The sequence below is a fragment of the Pyrus communis genome, chromosome 4, assembly GCF_963583255.1.
Source record: "Pyrus communis chromosome 4, drPyrComm1.1, whole genome shotgun sequence".
Lineage (NCBI taxonomy): Eukaryota > Viridiplantae > Streptophyta > Magnoliopsida > Rosales > Rosaceae > Pyrus > Pyrus communis.
Genome location: NC_084806.1, coordinates 14,995,186 through 15,012,674, shown reverse-complemented (window position 1 = coordinate 15,012,674; position 17,489 = coordinate 14,995,186). Strand labels below are relative to the sequence as shown.

Here is a 17,489-nt window from a genome sequence, read left to right as displayed (position 1 = left end):
ATCCGGACAATCTAACCAGAGATTAATATTTGATACAACTTTATGTAGGTATAATTTTTTTCCGTCCCAAATTAATTGTAGCACAAATTAATTTGTATAAATAATATATAAGTAAATTAATTTTTACAAACAATATATAGGTAAATTAATTTATACAAAAATAAATATCTAGCTATATTAATTTATCTTGTTTAATTTTCAAGGGATAGGTAAATTATTTTTATTGCAATATATATAGCTAATGAACCAAATAAAAAATAATAGGGGAATTGGCACAAATACCGCTTGGACTTTTGTTGGTGTGCGGATCTACCACCTGAACTTTTAATTTTTATTATTTACCACCTGAACTTTGTATTATGTTGCAATGTACCACCTACCTTTTAGAAATTTTTAATTAACATGTACAACATAGGGCTCAATTTTTTTGCTAATGTCAATGCCATTTGGTAAATAAATATGTATTAGTTAAAAGTATTATAAATTAATATAAAAATAAAAAAAAAAACTCATGATACCTTTCTATCATCAACCAGCCCACCTCCCCCATTAGAGTGTTGCAACCGCCGTCCTGCGACGCCCAGGGGGAAAGTTGGTGGGAGAGATTAAAGGGGGGCAAGCGCAGGAGCTATTGCCATTATTGCACACCTGGGGTCCACGTCAGCCAAAATGTAGGGTTTATTTGTCCACATCATCAAGTAATAGAAATTTAAATAGTAAGTGATACATTGCAACTTAATGCAAAATCTAGGTGATAAATAAAAAAAATAAAAGTTTAGGGGTAAGTACGCACACCAACAAAAGTCTAGGTGGCATTTGTGCAAATTTCTCAAAAAATAAAATAAAATTTTCTTTATGTATATAGCTATAATGAGGAGGTAAATTTATTTTTACAATATATTTATTCTAAATAGATACACTAACATATAGATAAGTACATTAAGGGCTAGTTTGGTGTTTGGTGTTGCTATGATTTAAAAAAAAATAAAATAAAATGATTCTGCTGTGGTATGAGAATAAACAGTTGTAAAATAAAGTTGTTAAGTGTTTGATAGAATTTTCTTTTAAGTGCTTTTAATAAAAAAAAAAATAGTGTCTTAGTGACACATCCCGGCCCGGGCGGGACCACTTCCCGGGCCCGACTTTACTATAGCACAATATTGTCCGCTTTGGGCCCCCAGCGCACCCTCACGATTTTGTCTCTGGGAACTCACACGAAAACTTCCCAGTGGGTCACCCATCATGGGAGTGCTCTCGCGCACTACTCGCTTAACTTTGGAGTTCCGATGGAACCCGAAGCCAGTGAGCTCCCAAAATGCCTCGTGCTAGGTAGAGATGAGAATATACATATAAGGATCACTCCCCTGGCCGATGTGGGATGTCACAATCCACCGCCCTTAAGGGCCCGACGTCCTCGTCGACACACACGCGACCAGGGTTAGGCTTTGATACCAAATTGTCACATCCCGGCCCGGGCGGGACCACTTCCCGGGCCCGACTCCACCGTAGCACAATATTGTCCGCTTTAGGCCCCCAGCACACCCTCACAGTTTTGTTTCTGGGAACTCACACGAGAACTTCCCAGTGGGTTACCTATCAGGGGAGTGCTCTCGTGTGTTACTCGCTTAACTTCGGAGTTCCTATGGAACCCGAAGCCAGTGAGCTCCCAAAAGGTCTCGTGCTAGGTAGAGATGGGAATATACATATAAGGATCACTCCCCTGGGCGATGTGGGATGTCACAATAGCACAATATTGTCCGCTTTGGGCCCCCAACACACCCTCACGGTTTTGTTTCTAGGAACTCACATGAGAACTTCCCAGTGGGTCACCCATCATGGGAGTGCTCTCGCGCGCTACTCGCTTAACTTCGGAGATCCCATGGAACCCGAAGCCAGTGAGCTCCCAAAAGGCCTCGTGCTAGGTAGAGATGAGAATATACATATAAGGATCACTCATTTGGGCGATTTGGGATATCACAATCCATCCCCCTTAGGGGCCTGACGTCCTCGTCGGCACACACGCGCCTAGGGTTAGACTCTGATACCAAATTGTCACATCCCGGCCTGGGGGGGACCACTTCCCCGGCCCGTTCCACCACCGTAGCACGATATTCTCCGCTTTGGGCCCCCAACACACCCTCATGGTTTTGTTTCTGAGAACTCACACGAGAACTTCCCAGTGGGTCACCCATCATGGGAGTGCTCTCGCGCGCTACTCGCTTAACTTCGGAGTTCTCATGGAACCCGAAGCCAGTGAGCTCCCAAAATGCCTCATGCTAAGTAGAGATGAGAATATACATATAAGGATCACTCCCCTGGGTGATGTGGGATGTCACAATCCACCCCCTTTAGGGGCCCGACGTCCTCGTCGGCACATACGCGACCAGGGTTAGGCTCTGATACCAAATTGTCATATCCCGACCCGGGGGGGACCACTTCCCGGGCCCATTCCACCACCGTAGCACGATATTGTCCGCTTTGGGCCCCCAACACACCTTCATGGTTTTGTTTATAGGAACTCACACGAGAACTTCCCAGTGGGTCACCCATCATGGGAGTGTTCTCACGCGCTACTCGCTTAACTTCGGAGTTCTCATGAAACCCGAAGTCAGTGAGCTCCCAAAAGGCCTCATGCTAGGTAGAGATGTGAATATACATATAATGATCACTCCCCTGGGTGATGTGGGATGTCACACTTAGTGTTTGGTAAACTTTTATATAAATTGCTTTGAATATGTTAAATGACTAAAAAGAATGTAGTATTTATTATGATATAATAATTGTCAAAGATAATAATGTAGGGAAAGATTTTAATTTTGTAAAACATGTGGGGTATACTTGCCGTTTGAAAAGTTCATTAAATGAGCATTGATTATAATGCTTTGAAAAAAAAAAAACACTTTTTTTAGAAGCATGACCTGCTTTTGCTTTTGTATACTTTTCTACTTTCATTGACAGTAATTTTATAAAAAAATAAATTTTTTTTTTCTGTTTTACCAAACACATTTTGTAACATCCCACATTGTCCAGGGTGTAGATCCTGTAAGCCTTATATGTATATTATCATCTCTACCTAGCACGAGGCCTTTTGGGGGCTCACTGGCTTGGTAGAGATGAGAATATACATATAAGGCTTACAGGATCCACACCCTGGGCAATGTGGGATGTTACAATCCACCCCTTTTAGGGCCCCGACGTCCTCGCGGCACACTTCCAGCCAGGGATTGGCTCTGATACCAAATTGTCACATCCCGGCTCGAGCCCCCACCACAACTTGAGCCCTTCCAGCCAGGGATTGGCTCTGATACCAAATTGTCACATCCCGGCCCGAGCCCCCACCACAACCTGAGCCCGACTCCACTGTAGTACGATATTGTTTGCTTTGGGCCCCTACCATACCCTCATGGTTTTGTTTCTGGGACCTCACATGAGAACTTCCCAATGGGTCACCCATCCTGGGATTGCTCTCGCGTGCTACTCGCTTAACTTCAGAGTTTCGATGAACTCCGAAGCCAGTGAGCTCCCAGAAGGCCTCCTGCTAGGTAGAGATGAGAATATACATATAAGGCTTACAAGATCCACTTCCTTGGGCGATGTGGGATGTTACACATTTAATGTTCCAAATTTTTTAATAAACTGTTTTTTTTTTTTTTTAAATCCCAAACTAACCCTAATTACTTTTACAATCCATTTTGAACCCTAAAACAAAGTTATGGTGGTCATTGATAAAAAGAAAAACATTTTTGAGGAAAAAAAAACTAATCAAATAATAAATTATAGGGTAAATTACATTTTACTACCTCAAGTTTGAGGTTTGAGGTTTATTGCAACCTTATACAATATCTTCAAAACATTTCACTTTCATACCTCAAGTACTATTTTATTTCAATATAATACATCTGTTACATTTTCCATCCATTGATCCTTTAAGAGCTAACTTGGCTACCACATTTGTGCCACGTGGCTTAAAAAAAAATTTATACATTAAAATATTATAATAATTTACCCTATTAAAAAAAACATCGAAAACCCAAAATCCCATTCCCTTGACCACCTCCCTCTCCTCCACTCTCTTCACCTCCCCTCCCATCCAAAAACCCACCCCATCCTACCCCACCCTCACCTCCCCCGCAACTCCTCACCCCACCCCCACTCTCTTCACCTTCCTCTCTTCCACTCTCTTTACTGGCTTTAAGCAAGTTCGTACCGAGATTCAGGCGATTACCCACTTCTTGCCTTCGAATTCCATGCCCCCGTCCACCACATGGGACTTCTTCGAAAAACCCATGTCTCAATTTCTGAAGAAATCATTGTTTTCTTCGCCAAAATTCAGCCAAAACAGAGCAAGAACAGAGCAAAAAATAGGTAGGATTTTGATGTGAGAATCAGAATAAATTGAGGAAAAAAAAAGATGGGTTTTGATATGGGAATCGGAACAAACCAAGAGAACAAGCTCAAAGAATCGAAGTGGGAAATAAATGAGCTAAAGGGTTTCTGGGAAATGGGTCTCTAGGGGTGGGGGGTTGCGACTTGCGGGGGAAGTAGGGATTTTAGGTTTTCAATATATTTTTTTTACTAGGGTAAAGTATTATAATATTTTGAATGTATAAAAAATTATTTTTTTGCCACACGGCACAAAGTTGGCAGCCATGTGGCACAAATGTGGCAGCCACGTCAGCTCTTAACGGATTAATGGATGGAAAATGTAACGGATGTATTATATTGAAATAAAATAGTACTTGAGATATGAAAGTGAAATGTTTTGAAGATATTGTATGAAGTTGCAATAGACTTCAAACATGAGGTGGTAAAATGTAATTTACCCTAAATTATAACATAAATCCCTTTCTTTTTCAATCTGCATATAATTAATTGTATATGTCAAAAATGTAATTAAGGGTATTTTAGATACCCAAAAATTGCAAAATGTGTGAAGTAAATTTTTAATTAATGATTTTGCTTATTCGGAGCCTAGTCAATGAGTTTTACTCATGTAAGAAAAAAAAAAAAGGAGTTTTATGTAAAGAATTTGAATTTCAGAGACTAAACACATATTTTTAGTAAAATTAACTACTATCAGTGGCAGATCTAGGATTCTAACATCGGTTGGTCCTAATCAAGAGACGTTAGGCGGTACTCCGGCAGCGAGCTGGGGCGCCTATGTGCCTAGATGGGGTCTAACCAAAGGCATAGACGGATTAAGCGGATTTAAGTAAACTTATTATGTACCATACAAGTAAGTACCTTATACTTACAAAAAAAACTATATTTGTATTGAGAATTTGGAGTTTATTATTTTAATTAGGTTTATTATTCAATTATAATATACGAAAATATTAGAATTTTTGCTTTAGCATTTTAGTAAATTTGATGGTATGAGATGAAAATGCAAGTAACTACAAGTTCATAGTACTTTACAAAACACTTTAAGATGTCGTATGAATTTATAGTGTATTTTTAGTGTATTGGCACTTCAAAAATCTCATTCTACATTCCTCACTAGTGTATTTTTTCTTTCTTAATATAGAAAGTTTGGAGTGTAGAATGAGATTTTTGGAATGTTAATAACAATTCCCTAAAAATATTAGTTGAGTAATACACCATTCCTTTGGTTATTAAATTGTTAGGGTAACAGAACCTGATTGGAAAGCAATTAAAAGAAAAAAGAATAGGGAAATGGGAAATGGTCATGTGGGAAATGGAGAGAGAAAGTCTTTATTCTTCTTTGTAATCAAGGTCCAAGAACAATATAGCCATCTTCTCTGTGTTCCACTTTGTCTGAAATTAGATCTTTCTTCTTGGTTCTTGGTTCAAAGCTTCTGTTGTAGAACACCTACACAACTATGGTGGTATTCTCTCTTCCACCACATGTCCAGACCGTTGGGTGGTCTGCAAAAATCCTCAAAGGCGCTTCTTCAAACGTCTGGGTGGTCTCGGAACCACCCGAGTCCAAGAGTGGATCCTCCTGACTACTTACTATACATATACGTGGGCCAGACTAGTTGATCGGATTATGTGCATGTGCCCGCCCCCTCCCACTAAAGTTGGCATCCCCTTCCCCGAAAAGATTAGATAACCGTAAAAAACAGAAAAACAAATTAAAATGGATGAAATAATTATATTGAAGCTCTTCTTTTCAAGGGAGGAGAAATTCTCTCAATATTTCCTTTCTCCTCCCAATATTTCCGCTAGAAAAAAAGAAGATGTTGCTCTATTTTGTTCTGTTCTGAACAAAGATAAGTTTACACCCAACTGATTCATACACTGCCATTCTAAAGCAGATCCTTTGATCCTACTTACCAAATTTCTATACCATACTGTAAGAGACTAAGTTATGAAACTAAGTCGGGGAAGCTGCGGCTGCCTCGCTGTTTTCCTCCGGCGGTACAGGACTGCTGGGTTGTGGTACACTCGGAGCAGGACTTGCACTCGGCTGACTATATCTCCTAAGCAGCCTATCTTTGTTATTTTTCCACCATGCTTCTGCCTGTTCCGAACTAAACTTTCGTTTGCTGCAGAAAATATTTGAGACCGGTGTGAGAAAATTAGAAGGGAACTGCATTGAAATGATCCAAGACTTTGTTGTGTGTTACGCTTATCATAAACAAAGTTAGCATATGGAAAATAAATGAAACACAAAACAAAACGGCTTTCTGATAATAATTTATAACAAGTTTTGTTTCAATTAGTATGCGTACATGTGTAGATCGTAAGCTTGATATACATTGTTGATCAGTTTACAAACAGCTTAAACTTTTGAGATCCATTAGTTGTAATATGGCATCGTAGCTTGTTAGACAGACACTGAACCCCATAAGTTTAAGCTGCTAGATAATGAGTCAACATTATATACCTAGCTAACACGTTCACTCACGTGCAGCCACATTCTGCACGTGGAGAGGCAAAGAATGAAGACAGAAACACATTGGTGCAATCCCAGTGTGCAGCTTGAAAATGAAGAAAGCAGTGGGGAATGAGGATCGGAAGTTTTGAACTCAGGACCTCGTGCAACAAGAGCTCTGATACAGTGTTAGACAACCACTGAACCCCCAAAAGCTTGAGGGTCCAGTGGCCGTCTAACACAAACATATAATTACTGAATGTTATAAGATCAAATATTTACCTGAATTTAACACGCCTAAAATTCCTAGTACCATTTTGTTGTTGAAGGAGAGTTACATAAACGCCCGGTTCAAATTGTTCAATGACTTCCTTTTGTTCTCTATGCGACGTTGATGATTCAGGTGACCTCAAGCGGTTTTCTGAGCTGTTTTGAGGTTCAGCCTCTGCAAAGTCTTCTGCTCTGTTGTTTTCTGTCCTCAGTGTTGATGATTCAGGTGACCTCAAGCGGTTTTCTGACCTGTTTTGAGGTTCAGCCTCTGCAGAGTCGTCTACTCTATTGTCTTCCATTCTAGAAGACTCAACAACCAAGGAAGTTCTATCAGCTGCATAGTGTTGGCCTAGCTCTGAGCTTGAGCTTCCAATATTCATGTTCATAAAATCTTTAGCTTGCGTACGCAATGCTTTGAAAGTGTCGCTGTCAAAAATCTCAGGAGGTATCTTGTCTTCCCACCCCCTCATCTGCAAGATAAAGAAAGGACAGAAAGCACACAGAACATCAGCATATTTCACCGATAACTGAATGGCAGGGCCATAAAAAGAGTAGATTTTCTTTTCCAGGTCATTGTTATGCTGTCAACGGAAATGTTCATGCCACAAAGAACAATTAGAAAGAGTGACATTGTTATATTGAGTAAGTTTTATAAACCTGTTCAGCGATGGACTTGACAAGTTCTTTGGCAGCTCTGCACTTAGAGTATTGTTCATTGGCTAATGAGCCAGCTTCTTTGGCATGCTTATTTAGTTTTCGTATCTCTACATCTTGAGCATCACACTTCTGCTTCAGACTTTTAACCTGAAGTAAAGAGAGGAAAGTTTACCTAAAGAAAGGTGTCTTGGTTTTGACATTTCTATACCACAAGCCAATATAATGACGCAACCAAAAATGTTAATTTTTGAAAGGTGTAGAATAGTACCTGGTTTTGCAACTTCACTACTTCTTGAGTCAGAGTGTCATTTGTCCTCTTAAGACTGTCAATAACACTCCTAGAGAATATAGGAGTTGTAGACCGGGGAGGACTAGGTCTCCTCGAATATGGTGAAGTAGATCTTGAATTGGGCTGAGGCAGCATTGTCATGACAGGCTTCAAAGCGTTTTGAAGTGCACTCAATGAACTTGGAAACGGAATATCTTTTAGTGGTAAAAGGGATGGAACTTGGGAAGCCCTGACTATAGAAGGGGACTCGGATCTGACACCCCCAGGCTTCATGGACTTGATCTCAAGGTATTTAACGGGTTCTGTAGTGGGAGAGAGAAGAATCCTTGAGGATTTCACCTCTCCCCTATTTAGAAAATCCCTGCTATCCATTGAACGTGTGATCGTAGATCTCCTACTAACATTGGAAGCATTACCAGCCTCGGCAGCTTTAAGTTTTGCATAACAAGCATCGCATACACGGTGTGGTTTTCCAGGGGTCGGGGCCAATGCTGCCCTCAGTGCTTTTTTGGAACTACAAGCATGGCAATGGACTAGTCCACAGTTATAACAGTTATGCCTCTTTCTAGTAAAACCAAATGTCTGTCGACAGCCTGAACAAATTGATTGATCAGCTCCAGAGACCCACTTATGGATGCATATACTGGATGTGAAGTTTGAGCCACACGATATGCTTTTCACATGCTTATCTTTCAGGGCTTCAACCAAAGTTGGAGTTTTCCGGTCTTCTGTGTCCCCGTGTCCCAGCCTTCCATTAGCCCCTCTTCCCCAAGTGAACACTTCACTTCTTGATGTCAAGACAGCAACATGATATGACCCACAAGATATTTCTTCGACAAGCTCACCAATCAATCGATCCTGTACTAAGCAAGGTACTTTCCCGTCAGAAGTTGGACTGCCTAGCTGACCATAAGCAGTTCCGCCCATGGTAAACACATGACCTGATGTGGTGAGGGCAATAGTCATAGTGTGTCCACATGCTAGCTGGTGGAAATTATAGTCAATAAGTGAAGAGACACAGGTGGGAAGCAGATAAGTTTCCTTGCTTCCGTGACCCAAACGATGTTTGTCACCATCACCCCAGGTGAACAACTTATGAGATGAAGCATTTGCACCAGACTGGCCCATAACCTCTACAATTGCTGCAGTATGCCAAACTCCGCATGCTACTTTTATCGTCTTTAGCCCATTCAACAACTGTACATCCCTTGGATACGGAACACTCTCTCGATCTCCATGGCCCAAAACACCAAACGCTCCATCTCCAAACGTGAACAGCTTTCCATTTGAAGTTGCCAAAGCTGAATGCCACGTGCCACATGCAACAGATAGAACCTGAAGTCCTTCTAAAGGACCGGTAACCCTTTTAGGTATCCAGTGGCTAACATCTGTTCCAAGACCAAGAAGTCCAGCATTATGTGTACCATCACCCCACGTAAACAAATCACCTGACGTAGATACAGCACATGTATGGTACTCACCACATGCAACAAATTCAATGTTATTAATTGCGAGGAACTCAACAAGGCGAGGACGACTAAAGTCTCTATCAATCCCATGACCAAGTCTTCCCCCAGATTCCTCTCCCCAGGTAAAAACCTCCCCTTGCCTTGTTACAAGAGCAACATGTCGCACACCACAAGCTATCTGCTGAACATCAAGAACAACATTCGACTCCAAGGGCTTTGGAATCAGCACATCGGTTTTTGTAGGGATTGAATTTGTGAACCCATCAGGTCCATTTCCATCAGACCAGATCTCTCCCCAAACATAAACATCTCCTAGTGATTCAATGTCATCAGGTCCTGACCCTCCACTTGAACAGCTAGGAGTGCTTGAAACACTAATTCGAAAACCATCTCCTGCACTTGTTCTTAGTTGCATATTTGCACGTTCTGAACCCACATCTGAGCCTGAAAAATTCACTGATTCACGAGAATCAACGGATCCCCTACCACGGGCAATGCTCGAAGTGAACTCTAAGGCCGCACCAAAAGGACGACCATTAACAGATTCAGCACAGTCTTGCAACTGAAAGTAAAGCAAGCAACTACATTGAATCTTCTGAAAACATATTAATGCAGAACAATTCTGAGTGGATCCAGACAATTGCGCTGCGTTTACTTTGTCAATATAAGTGCTAGTCAAATCTTATCCCAAGAAAAATTAATGTTCCTGAATATGGTGAGGGCTAAGTTTCATCTGCAATTGCTAGACATCCCATACTACTCTACTTCCTGGATAGTTTTCCGTATTTTTTTTAAAGGCTTGTGAGGCACAAACCTGTATCCTCTAATACATATTGCGTAAAAGTTTCCTTTTTTATTTCATGCGGATAAATGTTCATAATTTAGTAAACAGCAGACTAAATGACAAACAATTAAATATATAATGCTTGTCATGCAATTTTGTGGCAGATATTTTCTCACCATCTGCAGGTAATTTCACAAGAAATATTCAGCCCTTTTTGAGGGCAAAAACTCATTTCAACTAATTTATTATACTCATTACAAAATTAACGTTTCGAACGATAAGAAAGAACTAGGAACCATAAAAACAAGTACAAATATAAGCAGTTATAAATGCGTTTGGTTAAAATAGAAACTTACATCATAAATATCACTCTTAGTACGTCTACTACGTTGTTGTCCTGAAGTAATTAGTGCCTTAAGGCCAGCAAACCATACCTCTGCCTCAGCTTTGTCCTTGCAGATCTATAAAGATGATTGCTGAGTTTAAACTTTCCGTCTAAACTGACCGTAACAGAAAAACTTGAAACTAATACTTGATTTTACTTACCAGATCAAGTGTTCGTTCACCGTTGTTATATAGAAGAGAAAATGACAAGTAATCCTTTTCTGGGCGCAAATACCTTCTAAATACAGCCTATAAAGAAGCAGTAAAAGTATTTATTCTGTCAACTAGGACACAACAGCATTTCAAAATTATACAGATGCATAATCAAAAAATTTGAAACACCACAATATCAATTATTTCTTGGGAGTTTTGTTTAACTCACCGTTCTCTGTCCAGGGATAATTCGAGAGACAGAAGCTAATTTCAGAGTTCGTTCTTCTCCATGTGAATACCAGATTAGTGTAGTTTCATCCTGTTAATAATATGAAAATTGAAGCCATTCAAGCAGTTAAGATATGTAGTAATGACTGTGGAGATGCGCAGCAGGAAGAAGGTGTAACATAAAAAACGCATTCAAGTGGTTAAGAATTAAGATAAGTAAAGGAATTACTCACAGTAGAAATTCTGAATGAACAAAGTTTTGGCTTCCCTTTCCGGCTATACTTGATTAACTGGGAACCTTTTTTTAATGCAGTGAGTGCCTTCATGAGAAACAGAGAGGAATATTAGGCGAAAAGTACTGCCAAAGCACACACAGATCAAAATCTTGAATATATATATATATATAACCATATCAAAATGATAGTGTGAAAGGGTGTAGTCTGAAGAAAAGGCAACATTTTCACTGCTAGAAATTAAATTTTGTACAAAATATTGGGTTTTCATCAATTCCCTTCTTGAATCGAAAAGCAAATTGTTCGAGTGATGCAGGTAGCTTCAAAGGAGTAAGATGGTCAGTGTATGAGAAAAGGGCTTTTTAATCGAAATATTCATACATATAGATGCTAGTTTCATCCTCCTCCTCTCCTTTTCGTGTGTGCAGTCCATTAAATTCTTAGTTTGACGTCACAATTCGAGTCTCTTTTTCCTCTATGTCATCCTTCATTAGTTGAAAACTTAGCAAAATACTAGCATTTACATTATTCTTTGTCTGATTAGAATTGGTTTTGTAGCAATTTCAATATACATACGCACTGATCTACCTAATACAGTATAACCGTATCGTCAAAAAATAACAGTCTGACCAAGATTTCATTCAATTACCGTGTTTTCGGAAAGAAAACGTAAGAGGGTGAGTAAAACAGAAAAATGTATGCAAACCGGAAAATGTACGAGGTCTCTTTGTTTTCTAGGTAAACAAAACCAAACACCAAATAATCTGAAGGAAAAGAAAAGAGGGCAGTGATGGGAAACTGACTTGTTCAATATCACGCTCATGATTCCCATAGCTAGCAGGATCTGCCATTCCATCTGAAACTTGCGTAAGGAATTAAACGCCGAAGAAGAAGCAAGCTCAACGGACAACTGCATCGGCGACTTCCCTTCACCAGTCTTCATAGATGCATATGCTTTCTCCCACTTTGGCCTCTCATCAAAATTCCTAGTATCCTTCTAAACAAGAACCATATACATTCCCAAAACAAAAAACTTGGGAGCCTCAATCAGTCACCAACTTGTCGGAAATCAATAGCTTCTCCAATTACAAAGCGGCCCTCCTGACGAAATCTCACGGAAATCAATTAACCACCTCATATATTCACCGGAAAATTCTGCAAAAGATGTGAATATCGAGTTTCTGAGCGCTTTGGCGAATTGGGTCTTGCAGATTGACCCTGAAGACAATGCAGATCAATAAGAGAGAGAGAGAGAGAGAGAGAGAGAGAGAGAGAGAGAGAGAGAGGAGTGGGAAATGAGAGGGCAGTAAGCGATCTCACCTGTTTAGGATAGTTTGCAGGTCAAAAGAAAAGAAGGCGAGATATTGGCGCGCCTCTTTCTCTTCCTCCACGTCCCACCAACGAGTTAAACTACTTTTCAAAAATATAGTTGTAAGAAAATGCTACACTCAACCCGAGTCTGCCACGTGGCTTGATACGGAAAGTGAAGAATAAACAGGGGCTGATGGAGGAAGGCATAATTCACTGCAACATGGATTTGGCGACGATGCTTTGGAAGAATAATGTGAAAGACTCTTGAAGGTGCACGACTATCATCGGTCGGAATCCTTTGCCAACAACTCGAAGGACGCTCTTCTTGGACGGATTAGAAGTCGAGGACTCTTGTTCCAGAAATCACGAAATTCGTGCCAGACAACAGAAAACAGGGAGCAAAACATTGGAGTTAAGGATATGAATTTTAAACATGATGCAACTACACGAATCTGAAATTCGCACATCAAAATTGACAATCTCCTAACTTTCAATCTATAACTCAGACATATGCGATCCAGGCTCTCATTTGGAGGAAAATATACAAGGTTCAATCAAAGGACAGAAACATTGGAGGAAAATACACAAGAAAAACTACAGGGATATCATCGACGCTCGATCATTATCTTAAGCTGATGTTGCAAGAAAAGTAATAATTACACTTCCAAAGGCCACTTTTTCAAATGGTAGGGTCTTTGTATCTCTTGAAAATCTCTTCAATATCAGCCATCACTTCTTGCGGTAAAGGCCTCTCAGTCAACAGAAAAGCATCAATATCTTCCTTCAGTTGGGTGACAGAAGTTGCACCAACGATTGAACTTGTCACAAATGGACGGTCCCGTACAAATCCAAGTGCAAGCTGAACTGGAGTTAGCCCGTACTTCTTGCCTAGCTCGATGTACTTTATTGTTGCTTCCTAAAAACAGAAACAAGTAATAATTAGGCAGACAACCAACCAGCAGTAATGAAATTATCCTCAGCAATTCATATTCAAAACATAAAGTAACTCATCAAGAACGGAAAACAGCCTTTGTCCAAAAGATCGAGGAGTCCAAAGTTAATTTCATACTCGGAAATACTCCGAAGATCAGCCAAGGCTTTAATCACGTGCGAAACAATCTGCGCGGTTGTGGGTGGTAACCAAACACTTTTCAACCTTGCTTTAAAACTTGGTTAAAAGATGGTGCTAAGCCTGCTAGTTAGCACTCTTAAGTCCTAACTTCTAGGCCCTTAATTGCAGAAAATGCAAAATTTTATCAATATTTGGCGAACGTATAGCAGTTCGAAAATGTTTCTCAAACAATAAACAAGTTGCTTCCCAAGTGACGAAAAGTCCCTGTAAACAATCTGCTGTTCCCCAACAAAATTACAATGTAACACCGTGATGATAAATCCCCACATCAAAGGAGTTCATCTGTTTCTAAGATTATAAAATAACTATATAATATGCATGTTATTTGGATTTAGCCATGTTTTACATGATCTACACTCTACGACATGCAAGATATTAACATACCCTAGAAGAAGACTTGTTATATCTTTCCATGTAGCTGGGGAAGAGGTTTAGCCTCCCTTTTTTAGAAGCTTCGGAAGTGCTATCTATGTACTTCCCACTCAGTGATCCACCAGCCAGTGGAGAATAAGCCAGCAAGCCAATGTTGTAATTTTGTGGGTGGCAGACTTCAACAAGGTCAACTGCAAAGAATCAACAAAAGAACGACAAACTCATTGGATTAAGAGAGTAACATGGGAAACTAGAAGGGAGAACGTAAACACTAAAAATTCTCAACACACACTACAAAGGTGCCGACAATTAAAGAAACAGGTTGGAATCTGGATAGACAGCCCAACCAGGTCGACATCAATCAAATGAGCAACTATCGGTCAAGCAAATATCATTAACACTCAAACAAGTCAAGTCGTGTAATGTGAACAAGTTATCAAAGATTAGTTAAAGAAATGAAAACAAGCTGACAGCAGGCATTCATCTAACTTAATCATATTGCTCAAGTGTGGCTCATGGATCAGCTTGTAACTAGTAATCAAAGAAAATGGAGACATTTCCCCTACCACTTTAGATAAAACTTATCTCAGAACATAATCTGATATATCAACTAGCATATTCACATGATAGATAACCTATCAAACAGTTGGTACAAGAATAACCATCTAAAGAGAAATATCAACAGAAACTTTAGTTGTCAAGTAATATTTCACTCCTCACGGTATGTGACTTACTTTCAAAATGAGTTCTAACTAGAAGACTGTAACTGTTTTGGATACTGACTATCTTTGGTAGCCCTTCAACTTTAGCTGCATGTACAAATTCCATCACTCCATATGAAGTCTCATTAGAAACACCAATGTAGCGTACCTATAAAGTTCAAAAGGATTATATATCATGTAAATTTAAAATCTTAGAATTTCAAGCTATACAGAACAGGTGACACTCCATTTATTTAACAACACTCATTAATCATCTAAGAACTTATATATTCAAGAATCAAAGATTCACTCTTCCTCCAGTTACAAGTATACCAATTCATATGACAACAATATGTTTCATCTAAATCGATGCAGTTGTGGCTAGTGATTCACTTACAAACAAACTCACGAACACTATGATACTATTTTTCCAATCCACATTATCACAGGTCTTGAAAAATTTAATAATTTGTATCTAACTTCCACTTCTCATGCCAAGTGCTTTAATATTGAGCCTGAAAGTCAAAACCTTCATTGGTTTGAATTGTTATGTTACCTTTCCTTCGTCAATAAGTTCTTGAAAAGCCTTCAGTTGCTCCACGAATGGTACACTTGGCCTCCATTTTGAAAAATCATATGAATACTCACCAAATAATGGCACATAGCGATCTGGCCTGCATAAAATAAATTATTTTATTTTACAAGAGCCACCACATTAAACTACTTAAGATCCAGATTCTCTTCTGAAAAGGGAAGGAAAACATGTTAATGTGGCATTCCAACACATTAAATATGTGTTCTTGGTTTAGCTTGATTCGTCTTTACCCTGCATTTAAGTGGTTCTAATTTCTACAAATAGTAATTATTTCAGCTAATATTTGATTTCTAAAATGTGAATACTCTTGGACGGATTTCAGACAAAATGAACGGAGAAAATAGATTTTTCATGTTATTCTCTTTTTATTACCATCACTTCTTGCACTCCCAAACTAGGTTAATTAATGGGTTTCCAATGTAATCATTCAACTTATTTATTTACTACAAGTTACTTGTGAATTTAACACACAAAATGGACAAGCATATCCAATGATGAGCGAAGTGCTAATACGCATCACCACCTTCCAATTATCATCAAAAAGGTTCTCAAGCAGAATGGTTGGCTTCATTGCTGAATTAGGAGAAGGTGAAACGAAAAGTAAATAAAAAATGCGAAAAGGTTCTTACTTCTTACAGAAAAAAGTGATCTTCAGTTCATCCATACAAAACGGTAAGAGTTACGAGAAGCTGAAATGTCTAATACAAGACAGACTAAACAGTTCTCCCAGTCCTAAACTAAGTTGACGAGTCGTTCTGTGATACAACAAATGGGTCAAGAAAAGAACAATTTTGCAATTAGAGCGTGAAGGTCCATCTCCTGTAATACTAATTACAATCACAAAATCATTTGAGAATGTAGCATGTTAAAGCTTGTATAACGTGTGGAATTTGGTCGATAAACTTACCAATGAATTTGTATTAAATCAATGTAATCTGTCCCAAGGCGCTTTAGGCTTTTCTCTACACTTTCTCTAATGTTTGCTGCATCCACCCGCAAAACCGTGGCATTGTCACGCAAATGACTTGACCTCTCTGAATAGCCAGCTATTTTTGTTGCCAAAACAACCTATTTGGAAAATATTATTGAGTTAGAAACACAAAATCTATCTCTTGCAATATATTTAGCATGTTATGTTATTAGATTGCGATAATAATTGCACCTCATCCACAACATTCTTACTGCAAATCTCGCAACATAACATGTCCGAATACCTTATCGCGGGGTTGAGACTTGAGCCAACTGCCAATGTAGCGATCAGTACTCCCCTGTGTCTCCTTCTTCATGGGAATTGGGTACTGCAACAGCAAAGATTTAAACCTTAATCAAAACCGAGATAAAACGAAATGAAACGAAACAAAGCACAATTGAAGCCATTAATCAAGCATTTCACAAGCACTCACAGCCTCGGAAGTGTCCAATGCGTTAATCCCATTTTCAAATGCGTAGCTGAGAATCTCATGAGCTTCTTTCTCTGTGTTTTGCTCGCCGAATGTCATGGTTCCGAGAGTGATTTCGCTAATTACAAGGTCCGAGTCCCCGAGCTTCCTGTACTGCAATGGGGTCTTCAGGTTTTGCTTGGCATCGGTGGTGACGGCTGCTTTGATAATGGAGCTCCTCCGCCCCCGGAAGCTTCTGGGTCTAGTTCTGGGATGTGACCACGGTGCCGCTGCTGCTGCGTGGTTGCAGCGAAAGGTTGTGGAGCACGAGGCCAATGCCATGGCGACGAATAAGGCTTTCTTGCTCCGGTGATGAGGTGTGTGTGGCTGGTGGTGATCTTAACTGAGAGGAAGTAGTTGGTTGGGTATGTGGGCCGGACCTCCGTAATTGGATTAGCTCGTCTTCACTGACAACCTCTAGGCCCAATAATTCGAAATGTAACCCAAAAAAAAAAAAAAAAAAAGTAAATTACAATTTATCTCCTCAAATTTGGCGTCACTTATAACTTTATACAACATCTTTAAAACATGATACATTTACTTTTATTTCATTTCAATTTCATACCTCTGCTAAAAAATTTGTTAAATTAACCGTTAAGTGATGATGTGGTAATTGTAAAATATGAGTAGG

At 39.5% G+C, this 17,489-nt stretch overlaps 2 protein-coding genes across 3 annotated transcripts; both read right to left on the bottom strand.

The window, feature by feature from the left end:
* Nucleotides 1-6,115: 6,115 nt before the first annotated feature.
* Nucleotides 6,116-12,251, bottom strand: LOC137732372 (PH, RCC1 and FYVE domains-containing protein 1-like). Of its 2 annotated transcripts, none has more exons than XM_068471683.1 (10): nucleotides 12,242-12,251; nucleotides 12,112-12,164; nucleotides 11,309-11,395; nucleotides 11,077-11,166; nucleotides 10,857-10,943; nucleotides 10,663-10,771; nucleotides 8,037-10,081; nucleotides 7,769-7,915; nucleotides 7,124-7,581; nucleotides 6,116-6,512 (listed from the first exon to the last, which is right to left on the bottom strand). In XM_068471683.1, exons 1-10 carry the CDS (start codon nucleotides 12,249-12,251, stop codon nucleotides 6,341-6,343), a joined length of 3,258 nt encoding a protein of 1,085 aa, XP_068327784.1. In that variant the 3' UTR covers nucleotides 6,116-6,340. The 2 variants fall into 2 exon arrangements, with proteins under 2 accessions (XP_068327784.1, XP_068327783.1); XM_068471682.1 differs by having other exon boundaries at nucleotides 8,037-10,088; nucleotides 10,667-10,771.
* Nucleotides 12,252-13,217: 966 nt separating this feature from the next.
* On the bottom strand, nucleotides 13,218-17,176 carry LOC137731676 (uncharacterized). Its single transcript, XM_068470858.1, has 7 exons — nucleotides 16,823-17,176; nucleotides 16,634-16,717; nucleotides 16,327-16,487; nucleotides 15,381-15,498; nucleotides 14,858-14,993; nucleotides 14,136-14,314; nucleotides 13,218-13,535 (listed from the first exon to the last, which is right to left on the bottom strand). Exons 1-7 carry the CDS (start codon nucleotides 17,138-17,140, stop codon nucleotides 13,299-13,301), a joined length of 1,233 nt encoding a protein of 410 aa, XP_068326959.1. The 5' UTR covers nucleotides 17,141-17,176; the 3' UTR covers nucleotides 13,218-13,298.
* Nucleotides 17,177-17,489: the final 313 nt, after the last annotated feature.

Excerpts from the sequence above, each read along its gene's own strand:
- LOC137732372 (XM_068471682.1), bottom strand. Across the intron at positions 10,944-11,076 it reads TTATCCCTGGACAGAGAACG|GCTGTATTTAGAAGGTATTT; the intron begins GTGAGTTAAACA and ends GCTTCTTTATAG. Across the intron at positions 7,582-7,768 it reads TCAAGTCCATCGCTGAACAG|ATGAGGGGGTGGGAAGACAA; the intron begins GTTTATAAAACT and ends TTTATCTTGCAG.
- LOC137731676 (XM_068470858.1), bottom strand. The coding sequence starts at position 17,140 with ATGGCATTGGCCTCGTGCTCCACAACCTTTCGCTGCAACCACGCAGCA. Across the intron at positions 14,994-15,380 it reads AACTTATTGACGAAGGAAAG|GTACGCTACATTGGTGTTTC; the intron begins GTAACATAACAA and ends TGAACTTTATAG. Across the intron at positions 13,536-14,135 it reads ATAACAAGTCTTCTTCTAGG|GAAGCAACAATAAAGTACAT; the intron begins GTATGTTAATAT and ends TTCTGTTTTTAG.